At 46.2% G+C, this 13,953-nt stretch overlaps 1 protein-coding gene across 2 annotated transcripts in view; it reads left to right on the top strand.

Moving 5' to 3' along the window:
* Positions 1 to 13,953, top strand: part of LOC139764008 (corticotropin-releasing factor receptor 1-like) — a 102,782-nt gene that overhangs the window by 85,684 nt on the left and 3,145 nt on the right. The window contains exons 8-11 of one of the 2 annotated variants that reach the window (XM_071690477.1): positions 193 to 323; positions 10,021 to 10,106; positions 11,532 to 11,969; positions 13,482 to 13,617. In XM_071690477.1, the coding sequence (XP_071546578.1) occupies positions 193 to 323; positions 10,021 to 10,106; positions 11,532 to 11,969; positions 13,482 to 13,617 (791 nt within the window). The remainder of the gene's footprint in view (positions 1 to 192; positions 324 to 10,020; positions 10,107 to 11,531; positions 11,970 to 13,481; positions 13,618 to 13,953) is intronic. The other variant, XM_071690478.1, reaches the window with a different exon arrangement.

Below are 13,953 nucleotides of genomic sequence, written 5' to 3' on the forward strand. Positions count from 1 at the left end.
GTCTTGGTATATGGTGGACCGATGTTTATAACCGTTGTATGGACGGATGATGGCCAGAGAGTACACGGGAGACGTAATGTCCTCCTCCCACGCTTACAAAACCAGCTGTGTTCCTGTATCAGCTGACCCTCGTAGTCAGCAACAGGTGTGCTGCAGGCTGATCAGCTGTTTACTGTTGTTGTTATGTTGCAGGTGCACCGCTGGTGTTCATCCTGGCCTGGGCCACCACCATGTCCCTCCACTACCCCGTCCACTGCTGGCGCTCCTACGGCTCCCTCAGCTACGTCTGGATCCTCGTGGCTCCCATGGTTGCTGCCCTCATGGTAGGTATCTCCTTATCTCGTAGCGTCTGTGGTAAGTGACTGCCACTGCGACAGCTCACACGATTCTCATGAGTGTAAGTGGCTTCGGTACTTGGATATTGATGGTAGGTACCTCCTGCTCGGTTGTCATGGTAGGTACCTCATGCACGGCTGTCATGGTAGGTACCTCATGCTCGGTTGTCATGGTAGGTTCCTCATGCTCGGTTGTCATGGTAGGTACCTCATGCACGGTTGTCATGGTAGGTTCCTCCTGCACGGCTGTCATGGTAGGTACCTCCTGCTCGGTTGTCATGGTAGGTACCTCATGCACGGCTGTCATGGTAGGTACCTCATGCTCGGTTGTCATGGTAGGTTCCTCATGCTCGGTTGTCATGGTAGGTACCTCATGCACGGTTGTCATGGTAGGTTCCTCCTGCACGGCTGTCATGGTAGGTACCTCCTGCTCGGTTGTCATGGTAGGTACCTCATGCACGGTTGTCATGGTAGGTACCTCATGCACGGTTGTCATGGTAGGTACCTCATGCACGGTTGTCATGGTAGGTTCCTCATGCACGGTTGTCATGGTAGGTACCTCCTGCACGGCTGTCATGGTAGGTACTTCATGCACGGTTGTCATGGTAGGTACCTCATGCACGGTTGTCATGGTAGGTACTTCATGCACGGTTGTCATGGTAGGTACCTCATGCACGGTTGTCATGGTAGGTACCTCATGCACGGTTGTCATGGTAGGTACTTCATACACGGTTGTCATGGTAGGTACCTCATGCACGGTTGTCATGGTAGGTACCTCATGCACGGTTGTCATGGTAGGTACCTCATGCTCGGTTGTCATGGTAGGTACCTCATGCACGGTTGTCATGGTAGGTACCTCATGCACGGTTGTCATGGTAGGTACTTCATGCACGGTTGTCATGGTAGGTACTTCATGCACGGTTGTCATGGTAGGTACTTCATGCACGGTTGTCATGGTAGGTACCTCATGCACGGTTGTCATGGTAGGTACCCTCTGTGGCTGCGATCCTCATAGCAAGGTGGCTCTCGTTGTGACGACTGTCGGGTAAAGCTGTTCCCCTCATGACAATATTCATGGTACGTGTTGCCCATGGTCATAGCTTCATGATGGATGGCTCTTATGGAGGCGGTTGCCATGGTAGATTGTTGCTTAAATGATCACAACTCTCATTACATGTCCTTCTCTTGGTTAGGTTGCAGTATGCAGATGACGACAACCAGTCATCCCCTCCCTCACCATGACTTCCGTACCTTTCGTGGAAAAGAGCGAGTTCATGACATGGCCTCTCAGTCTTTAAATGCTAACTCACACTCATCAGAATGTTTGACTGTATTCAAAATATTCTAAAGTGTTTCTCTGATTGTCTTGTCACTTATAATGGTATTCAGTGACACCAGTCTATGGTTCAGAGGATCGATCATTTTGTGTATATATATAAAAAAAAATGTTTGCACATTTCCTAACTTGTTACAGACTGATTGAATAAGATCCTGAGAAATCAAGCAAACTCGATCACACTCACCCAGTTGCCTGGCGAAAAGTCGATTTCTAGCATGGGATTTAGTCTTATCCAACTGACAGAAATTTGATGATAGCTTCTTTGGCTAGAACCGCTTCTTCCATTTGGTCCAGTCAGATTACCATCCAACCCTCTAGGTCCGTATCCACTCCACTTCCTCCAACTATTCTTCATTCAAACTTGCATCCCAATTAATTGTTTCTGTGCAGTCTTAAACCTTACAATCTTCCTTTGTTTCGCATTTACTCTCAACGCTCTCAACTTTCACACACTTTCCCCAGATTCAGAAGCCAACTTCTGCAGTTTCTCACTGGAGTCTGCCACCAGCGCCGTATCATCAGCAAACATTGACCGACTCACACACACACACACACACACACACACACACACACACACACACGCACAGCACTGACAGATTACAGACCTTCCCCTCTTCCCATAACCATCGCATTCACCTCCCTCGTTGCCCCATCCATAACCAGATTGAACGGCCGCGGTGGAATCCCACACCCTCGGAACCGCTCATCCTCCTCTCTACTCACAAGACGTGCTCTCTTGATGAAAACTCTTTACTGCTGTTTAACCGTAGCTTTCCACCCACATGCATTTGTAGTACTTTACACAGAGCATCTCTATCAACCCCATCATAAGCCTTCTCCAGATCCATAAATGAAACATATATATATTTCTATGTCTACGTTTCTAACACATATTCCTCAAAGCAAACACCTGAACTACACATCCTCTACCACTCCTGTAACGGCATTGTACCTTCCCCAGTCTGATGCTCTGTACATGCTACTACCCTCTCTATCAGCACTCTCCCATACAACTTACCAGGTGTACACACAACAAACTAACACTGAAACTTGAACACTCGTCTTTGTCCCTCTTGCCTTTATATAGTGGCACTATGAATGCATTCCGCTAATACTCAGACATATTACCATGATCCATATATATATATATATATATATATATATATATATATATATATATATATATATATATATATATATATATATATATATTTTTTTTTTTTTTTTTTTTTTTTTTTTTTTTTGCCGCTGTCTCCCGCGTTTGCGAGGTAGCGCAAGGAAACAGACGAAAGAAATGGCCCAACCCACCCCCATACACATGTATATACATACGTCCACACACGCAAATACACATACCTACACAGCTTTCCATGGTTTACCCCAGACGCTTCACATGCCTTGATTCAATCCACTGACAGCACGTCAACCCCGGTACACCACATCGCTCCAATTCACTCTATTCCTTGCCCTCCTTTCACCCTCCTGCATGTTCAGGCCCCGATCACACAAAATCTTTTTCACTCCATCTTTCCACCTCCAATTTGGTCTCCCTCTTCTCCTCGTTCCCTCCACCTCCGACACATATATTCTCTTGGTCAATCTTTCCTCACTCATTCTCTCCATGTGCCCGAACCATCTCAAAACACCCTCTTCTGCTCTCTCAACCACGCTCTTTTTATTTCCACACATCTCTCTTACCCTTACGTTACTTACTCGATCAAACCACCTCACACCACACATTGTCCTCAAACATCTCATTTCCAGCACATCCACCCTCCTGCGCACAACTCTATCTATAGCCCACGCCTCGCAACCATATAACATTGTTGGAACCACTATTCCTTCAAACATACCCATTTTTGCTTTCCAAGATAATGTTCTCGACTTCCATACATTTTTCAACGCTCCCAGAACTTTCGCCCCCTCCCCCACCCTATGATTCACTTACGCTTCCATGGTTTCATCTTCTGCCAAATCCACTTCCAGATATCTAAAACACTTTACTTCCTCCAGTTTTTCTTCTTTCAAACTTACCTCCCAATTGACTTGTCCCTCAACCCTACTGTACCAAATAACCTTGCTCTTATTTACATTTACTCTCAGCTTTCTTCTTTCGCACACTTTACCAAACTCTGTCACCAGCTTCTGCAGTTTCTCACCCGAATCAGCCACCAGCGCTTTATCATCAGCGAACAACAACTGACTCACTTCCCAAGCTCTGTCATCCACAACAGACTGCATGCTTGCCCCTCTTTCCAAAACTCTTGCATTCACCTCCCTAACAACCCCATCCATAAAAAAAATTAAACAATCATGGAGACATCACACACCCCTGCAGCAAACCAACATTCACTGAGAACAAATCACTTTCCTCTCTTCCTACTCGTACACATGCCTTACATCCTCGATAGGGGAGAAAAAGTACTTCCCACGTATTCTCTGCGTGTCGTAGAAGGCGACTGAAAGGGGAGGGAGCCCCCCCCCACACACACACACCCACACACACACACACACACACACACACACAGTTTTACTTTTCCAAAAGAAGGAAAGGAGAAGGGTACCAAGTGAGAAGTTATTCCCCCTCAAAGGCTCAGACATCTGTTCCTTACGCTACCTCGCTAATCGCGGGAAATAGCGAATACTTATGACAGAGAGAGAGAGAGAGAGAGAGAGAGAGAGAGAGAGAGAGAGAGAGAGAGAGAGAGAGAGAGAGAGAGAGAGAGAGAACATTTGTGTAACTACACCTACCGACACTTCCCCTAGAAGACCAGTGGAAACTTCACAGGTGGCCTGTGCCTCCCTGCCGACGTGACAACGCTTCGCTAACATGCTTAAGCCACGGCTGACGTGGCCACACCTCGACAACAGACCTAACCGCGGCTCACTTAATGAATCACTGCCGCCCCGCCACTTACCTTCCATAAATATTCCTAAGTTAATTACCTTCCAACTGACCAGCCACATACATGGAGCCCTGCCACTTCCCTTCCCCGAGCTTTCAACGCCTACATATGCGAGTCTCTCTCTCATGTGCGGGGTGAGCGATCAGCGCTAACCCCACTATCAAGGCAAAACCTCGTCGTAGGTGTACTTATTATGCTCGCTGAGACAATACGGACAACTGAGGCACTAAATCAAGATAATTTCATAAACCCTGGAGGTTTGTATGTTCTATGAAGGTGCGCGTTTCTATGCACTATGTTCGTATTCATATACCTCCGCGTTGTACAATTAGGCTCGGTAAAATGTTATCTGCTGGCTATGTTCGCCTGTTGGGAAATGACCAGTGTAGACCCCGTTGCTCACCAACGTGAGACGAATGGTATTCGAGAACATAGTATTCGAATAGTTATTTCCTATTAGCCACGCCCATAGCCTATCGGTTAGCATCCCCGCCTCTTGCACAGGAGTCCCGGGTCCGATCCCGGCTGTTGGAGGTTTGTATGTTCGATGAAGTTGCGCGTTTCTGTGCACTATGTTCGTATATATATATATATATATATATATATATATATATATATATATATATATATATATATATATATATATATATATATATGTTCCCTGGGGATAGGGGAGAAAGAATACTTCCCACGTATTCCCTGCGTGTCGTAGAAGGCGACTAAAAGGGGAGGGAGCGGGGGGCTGGAAATCCTCTCCTCTCTTTTTTTTTTTTTAGTTTTCCAAAAGAAGGAACAGAGAATTGGGCCAGGTGAGGGTATTCCCTCAAAGGCCCAGTCCTCTGTTCTTAACGCTACCTCGCTAATGCGGGAAATGGCGAATAGTTTGAAAGAAAAGAAAGATATATATATATATATATATATATATATATATATATATATATATATATATATATATATATATATATATATAAATATATATATATATATATATATATATATATATATATATATATATATATATATATATATATATATATATATATATTTTATCTGTCTACTTATCTGTTCAAGCATGAACCAGGTACCCATTTTATCGACCAACCCCTAGGGGTGGATGAACAGCTGGCTTGACTGTGGACCGACTGGTACAACCAGGATTCGAACCTGCGCCTTCGTCCCCGGGCGGCCCGTGAATACGTCACGGTGTGGAACGCTAACCGCTACACCACGGAAGTGCTCTCTCTCTCTCTCTCTCTCTCTCTCTCTCTCTCTCTCTCTCTCTCTCTCTCTCTCTCTCTCTCTCTCTCTCTCTCTCTCTCTATCTATCTATCTATCTCCTAGTCACTAAATTTCTAGTGACAGACATTAGTACCTTCACTCCATCCTTTGAAGTAAAGAACTCATCGTCTTACCTCAGCTGTTTCAAATCCTGACCGTAGAGAACTCTCTTTGTCCATTAAGATGTAAAGTTATTTCTTACTGATATAACCGTATGTCGGAAAACATCATGGATGCTTTTAGGTGGTAGGAGAGTCTACCGTATGATATACACACACAAGGATGTTGTCTTATGATCAGGTCAGGTACGTGTAAGCCGGTATCTTCCTTACGTAAACTTGTGCCAGGTAAGACGTGGGATTAGAGGATGGTTGAACAAGTAATGTTTCCGAGAGTGTTTGCTGACGGCCCTGTGGTTCTCGGTCTGTGGACAGCCGCCACAGGTGGACCACGATAGGGGTGTGGTGAGGGACATCGGGTTTGCAAACCCGCGACGACTCTACCATACAGTAGACTGTACTGACGTGGTAAGTCTTTGTGGTCGGGTAGGTTGATTAGGCTGGCGGTAAGCCGTTGCGTTCTCCTCCTCAACTTTGTTTTAGTAGACTAAGATGCCATCCGAGGAAAAGGAAGATGCGAACCGTCTTTTGCGAACCGTCTTTTACGTTGTTATGCATTCTGAAGCTTTCGCTCTTTACATAGTGAAGTATTCTCCTACAAGCGGCTGACGTGATTGCTAAATCTTCGTCGGTGATGTTTCGTTCTCAATAGAATGATTCATTTCACAAGCGCTCACGCCATGTGACTGTCTTCATCCGTGTTTACTCAACAAACCTAAGCAGCCATGGTCACCCCTACGATGTAATGGCTAGAGGGCCTTGGTTTACGCATCACTGATACCGCCTTATTTCCAAGCGAGAAGGTCATTCCTGACGGCAGAGACTTCGGGGGAAATATTTACGAGATCATAACAGGAGGCGTCCAGCGTTTACAACACGAGCTATTTTTCTCGAAAGCTTCAGAGTGGTTCCAGGAAAGATATGGACACTAAGGTAGTCATGGTATAGGAGAGAGTGTGTGATGACGATATGTTCTTGGTTCCTCCGGTGCTGGATCATACAATATCGTTTTTCTGTTTGTTTTCTACGCTATCGTCTCATTTACGGTTACAGCAGCCTGTATGTGTGAGAGATATTTGGCGCTTGACGAGTGAGTCTGGTCCTCTCACCAGATAACCACAACAGCAGTGCTGCACACGGTAATTGATTGGATAGTGATGTCATAACTACCTTCAAGTGCTGTAGCACAGACACATGGTAGCCAGAAAGGTTTGCACAAAGTATTACGGGCAGCTTAATTCATAAGCATTGACTTAACCACTCATGAAAAGGCCATCCTAAAAGGCATTGCATAGGACACCTAGACACTGCCCATTGGTAGCCTACCCTAAAAGTCATTGCATTACAGAACACCTAAAACACTACCCATTGGTAGCCTACCTTAAAAGTCATTGCATAACAGAACACCTAAAACACTACCCATTAGTAGCCTACCTTAAAAGTCATTGCATAACAGGACACCTAAAACACTACCCATTGGTAGCCTACCTTGAAAATCATTGCATAACAGGACACCTAAATACTAAATACATTGGTAGCCCACCCTAAAACGTATGACGTCAATAAAGGGACACCTGAAGCACAACTCTTCTGTAACCTAACCTTAAAAGTACAGCATAATAGGCCATCTACACACTACCCATTGGTACCATAACACGTATCGAATAGCTTTGAGCACTGCCTCGTCGAATACCACACAGTTTTTGAAGACTGTTTTCGAGAAGTCGTAAATTGTTACCATACACGCCATCTTAACTGGTTTCTTTAGTAGTCCTCAACATCAAAGGTAGTCAAAGGCACCAGTGATGTCCAGATGACACAAACAACTTTGGCTCTACCTGGTGTCAAGTGCCGGGTGGTGGAACGAAGAGCGAGGAGTTAGGCTGTTCAGCGCCTCGTCTTGGATTCATCAAACTCTCATCAACTGTGACGGATATTCAGCGAAGAATTTCGTCATCTGGTAGAGATCACGGACCCAAGATTTTTACGAGTGACGTAAGATAAAGGTTCTAGCCTGTAGTCTCTAGTGTCCGAGCGACTCTTCTTATGGACCGGGACGAGTGTGCAGGACATACGAAGCTGGATTTACTGTGTGTGAGGCAGGATCAATGCGAAAGAGGATTAGGCTATGCTATTTGATCTACACACCCACGTACCAGGTCTGGCCAAACCTAATCAGGCGCCGTGGCTTGAAAGGTGTTAGTCATCCTAAGAAGACGAAACACATCTGTCTGCTTCATTGACAAAGACGAAACACATCTGTCTGCTTCATTGACAAAGACGAAACACACCTGTCTGTTTCATTGACAAAGACGAAACACACCTGTCTGCTTCATTGACAAAGACGAAACACACCTGTCTGTTTCATTGACAAAGACGAAACACATCTGTCTGCTTCATTGACAAAGACGAAACACATCTGTCTGCTTCATTGACAAAGACGAAACACACCTGTCTGTTTCATTGACAAATACGAAACACATCTGTCTGCTTCATTGACAAAGACGAAACACCTGTCTGCTCCATTGACAAAGACGAAACACACCTGTCTGCTTCCAGTGTCCCTGCTGTCAACCGGGACGGTGTTGGGTGTCGCGGTCCTCAGGGCTTGCTTGTGTGGAGGTAAAAAGTTGTATCCATTTCTGCGAGGTTAGAAGAAGCGGATGGATATGTTTTATGATGATTGCTGGTCGCTGTCCTTCCAGCTGGGTCTCACTCGGTGAGTGTCCTTGACCATTCTCCCCGAAGGAACCATCAGATCTCGAAGCTAATGTTACCCGTACTTAATTTCTCCTTGATCATCCGCCACCCACTGTGAGAATAGCCCACCTAATGAAGTGTTGTCTAAGGTCACCAGCCATTACCTTATGGACATATCTAAGCCGGGTAAGTTGTCCCTGCTTCCTATCACGGTCAACGGGGTCCGTACTTTACCACAGGGGGTTCCTTCGTCATCCTTCCCTTTCTGTCCACACACACACACACACACACACACACACACACAAACAAAGAAACACACACATAATTGTAATTGCATGTCTGTGTGTAGAGCGAGGCTTTTACATTTGTGTGTTTGCAGGACTGCATGTGTGTGTATGTGTGTGTGTGTGTGTGTGTGTGCGTTGTGTACGTATATGTGTGTATGTTGTGTACGTATATGTGTGTATGTTGTGTACGTATACGTGTGGATGTGTGTATGTGCGTAATACTACTGGAGAATCAGAATCAGTGAATCACAAGTCCACAGTGCTGGGTGCAATCTGATTACGTCTACTTTCCCAACGGGCGTCTTCTTATATATATATATATATATATATATATATATATATATATATATATATATATATATATATATATATATATATATATATATATATATATATATATATATATATATATATCCGTTGTGTAAGGCTCTTAGGGAAGCGTCCATATTATCCTCCACTCCCCTGGGGGGGTGCGTCCATATCATCCTCCACGTCCTGAAGGAGCATTTACCATTGACGTACGTACTGCAAGACCTAAGGCTGTGTTATTTGCCTCGTACCGTCCTGTGGGCGGTGCTTCCTCATCCCGGAAATTGCTTTGCCGAGTGCGAGGTTGAAGACGGTAAATATCAGTGTGTCTCTCTGCAGAAGATCTGTGTCTCGTGGGTTAACAGATATTCAGTACGGGGTAGAGACGCTTGACCTATCACCACTTGATACTGAGAATCTTGAGCCTACGATCTATTACATGTGATAGATTTGATGACCTTATGAACTTTATAGCATCAGTGTCTTGAGCCTACGATCTATTACATGTGATAGATTTGATGACCTTATGAACTTTATAGCATCAGTGTCTTGAGCCTACGATCTATTACATGTGATAGATTTGATGACCTTATGAACTTTATAGCATCACTAGAGGTTCATCTCCTCCAACGACCTCTGGTCTTACCGTGTCAGTAGGAGCCGTCATAACTAGGGAGAGTATCTGTACTAAGCAGGTGACCTGGTGTCTCCTGCCTCACTAACACTGGTGGTGTGGTGTGCCCGCAGATCAACCTGCTCTTCCTGATCAACATCATCAGGATCCTGGTGACCAAGCTGCGGGCTGGTGACGCCGTCCGCACCAGGCAAGTCAGGTGAGCCGTCCACACACACACACATCTCCCGGACACACACGCACCTGTCACAGCCTCCGCTACATTTCCTGAGTTGCATCAGTAGTTTAGCATTGCTTTATAGCTCATACATGATTGGAATAAGGTTCCTCCTTTGTGGTAGCTTTACTGCTAGTACTGATATTACTGCTACTAGCTATGGTAGTGGTACTGGTGAAGTATTCACATCACACAACCAACTACTTACCACCAACACCTCGTAGACTCCCCCTCCCACCCTCTTCCTACAAACACAACATGGACATATTCACACGACAATCATCTGACACGTAGCAATCAGCCCCGATCTCGGTGGTAACCCCAGCTTCCACCAGACATACGTACACCCAGCTGAAACTACGCTCCTAAACATGTACGTGTTACACTTTCTCGTTTGTGATTTGGACACTACTCGTCCTTCCAACATTACACAAAACACTCGACACTCCTCCTCAAAATACAACTTTCACATGCAAAGACACTGAACACCTACTCCTCATGTGTCCAGTACTCGTCGTCCCTCAAAAAAAAACCAAAGGCACATCATCACACTTTATGAACGGTGGTCTTGCCCTCTGGACGTGGCTCGCTTCCTGAGCGCTGCGGAAGCCCACCCATCCATGACAGACCTACCATAACCTGGGCTTCTTCACTCACTGTCATACCTGTAAAACAGCTAACACGTTCTCCAGCACCACAGTCCACTGTAACTAGGACTTCCAACACTGTCACAACTCTGCCATGTTTATTTATGGGTTTTTTTCCACCAATGCCACAACCCTTGTCATAAGTGAGACTTCCAGTCATGAGAAGGGATTCTGCCAGTGTGGAAAGTCAGCAGACGTAGGCGTGCCATGCTCCAGTCATGACAGTCTGCCATTGTGTGACGACCTCCTGAGCACGCCACATCCCTTGACCCAGGCTGACCTGGTCTGTCTCCGTGGTTCTGCCTTCTCCTCTGTCGTCACCCCCTCCCTCCCCCCCACTAAAGGCTAAGTCGTCTCCAGATTTGGAAAATAACCACACACACACACACACACACACACACACACACACACACACACACACACACACACACACACACACACACACACACACACACACACACACACTCATGATTCCCTCCCTGACCTGAAGAGTCTAATTCAGTCAAGCATATTTCATTAATCCAGAAAATCAAAGTTCAACCACTTCATCAATATTCTTAATATCAAATATTAAATGTTAATCGAAGATCAAACATTAAATGATAATTGAATATTAAATGTTAATGATAGTTTTAGCTACTGTGTTATCTCATTGTAGTACGAGTAACTGTTGAGAGTTTAACAATGAAATGGAACTGTTTTTTCCGAGATGACTAACGTGAAACCTTTTTTCTTTTTTTCCTCGCGTCCAACTCTCCAGCAGCGCACCGAGCCAGCGTCCTCTCCTCCAGCGACACAACAGACACAAGGTACTCCACGCGCACCAACATACCCACCATCACCCACAACAACAACAGACTGCTCATAAACCAAAGAACTCCTCTTCAGATACCGAGTGTCATCAGGAACAACAACACCCACAAACAACTACCCTCAATACACATCTGAAAGTCAATTCTTCCTACGGAGAAAACGACCCCGAGTGGGACTCGCTGAGTTGTCCCACAGACACTGAGTCCAACAGCCACAGGAGGAGTAGAGACTTTAGCCCTCTCCTCCACTGTCGTCGTGACGAGAACTCCATAGCGACGCAGGAATGTCCTCACCCACACTTGGCCAGCCGTCGCCAGATATACAGCAAGTTACAACACTACCCGACCGTCGGCTACGCTGCAAATCGGCCTGAATTTAATATCCGGTAAGACCTTGAAGGAAGTGCCGGCTCTGGCCGAGCTGAACCCCAGCATTTAGATGCTGTGTTTGCTGTCGCGTTGAGCAAGTGCTTGATATGGTTCGCCTGTGTCTCTCTTGGTTACTGGCCAGTTCTCTTTCCTGTCGTCGGGTATTATAGGTAAGCTTGAGGAGAGGACTTGAAGGTTCGATTGGTTGAAACTTCCAAATTAGATGAGTAAATGGTACATCAGGGAGACGCCTGTTTGTGTAGGGGCTGATGGGTTGGACACCACACCACCATCATATACGTTAACTCTTCAGGCTTAGTTAGGTTAGGTTAGGTTAGGTTCGGTAGTCTAGAACAATGGCTTCTGCCTAAATTCACTGTCTGATTTTCCAAAGTTTTCTTCGAGAGACAGTCAGACCCAGCGTACTACTTGTAAGACAGCAGCCCTCCAGAGAAGTACTATCACTAAGGAGTGTTGAAGTACTTCCCGGAGCCATCTTACACCCTCCGTGTCAGTAGACTGTAGACAGTAGCCAGCCTGTAAAATACTACCCTCCGGACGTAGGGGTGTTCAGTTGATGGCCGGAGACATCTTACCCTCGTTTGATTAGATTTATACACGCTTTTAGTTTGACGTGGCAACATGGTTCACTTGCCCTGCGCCACAGAGATGGTTCTCTTTCATTAATAACTCCAATGTCCTCTCCTGAGAACTGGCAGGGTCCTGCTATCAGGTAGACAACGTAGCGTTGCTTCACCTAATTAGTATGTGGCCGTCGGTAACTCGAAGATGGACTGTTGCCATCTCTCTCTCTCTCTCTCTCTCTCTCTCTCTCTCTCTCTCTCTCTCTCTCTCTCTCTCTCTCTCTCTCTCCCACTGAGTTCGGAACTCTTCACATCTTCGTACCATTCCCAACAGACACTCCTTAACCCTTCTTAAAAAGGAAGGCTTCTCAACATCTTTGAGAAATAATCTCCTAAGTCTCTTTTCCGCTCTTCCCTATAAGCTAAGGCGCTTCTGGGTTTGGTGAAAGCCTGTCCTCCATGAGAATTGTTGTCCATGAGAGAAACTTTCAAAAAGAAAAGTATGACAAAAAAAGTTTGTTTTACACACGTCAAACGACACTACAGTGTACCACACACTCGCTGCTCCCTCACCGCTGTGACGCCAGGGCAATGTAAACATCAGAAAGACTTGAAAATCGTTACGAACAGAATTCGAAACGAGATCCCGTTGCTTCAGTGTGGGATTCACTCGCTCACCGATGTTTGTTGTGAGTAGTGATACACACGGTAGAACGTGTGTGGCACAACCCACACCAACATAAACTGTGTCCTGCTGTCAAGCGCTCTGTGAGGAGTGTGATCTCACGGCAGTAGTGGTTTATGAACGGCTGCATCATATTCATGCGGAAAAGTATGTGCTTCGTCACTCCCTGGTCGATATTGCGTTTAGAGATTTACGTGAACAATGTATAGTTCAACATGAGCCACAGAGAGGCACTGAATATTGTGTTATTGGTGTTGCAGGAAGGCCATCCGGGCGACGGTGGTGCTGTTCCCGCTGCTGGGCATTACCAACCTTCTCTTCGCTGTCAATCCCGGCGACAACGGCCACCTGGAGGGCGCCTACATGCTGACCAACGCCATCCTCCAGTCCTCCCAGGTGGGTCCTGCCCTCCCTCCCCCAGACCTCCGAGTGGGTCCTGCCCTACCTCTTCCAGACCTGCCCTCCCTCCTCCAGACCTCCAGGTGAATTCCCCCCCCCCCCACACACCTCAAAGGTGAGTCCTGCCCTCCCCCAGACCTCCTAGGTGAGTCTTACCCTCCCCCAGACCTCCCAGGTGAGTCCTGCCCTCCCCCAAACTTTCCAGATGAGTCCTGCCCTCCCTCAGACCTCCCAGGTGAGTCTTACCCTCCCCCAGACCTCCCAGGTGAGTCCTACCCTCCCCCAGACTTTCCAGGTGAGTCTTATCCTCCCCCATACTTCCCAGGTGAGTCC

Source organism: Panulirus ornatus, chromosome 48, assembly GCF_036320965.1.
Source record: "Panulirus ornatus isolate Po-2019 chromosome 48, ASM3632096v1, whole genome shotgun sequence".
NCBI classification, from domain to species: Eukaryota; Metazoa; Arthropoda; class Malacostraca; order Decapoda; family Palinuridae; genus Panulirus; species Panulirus ornatus.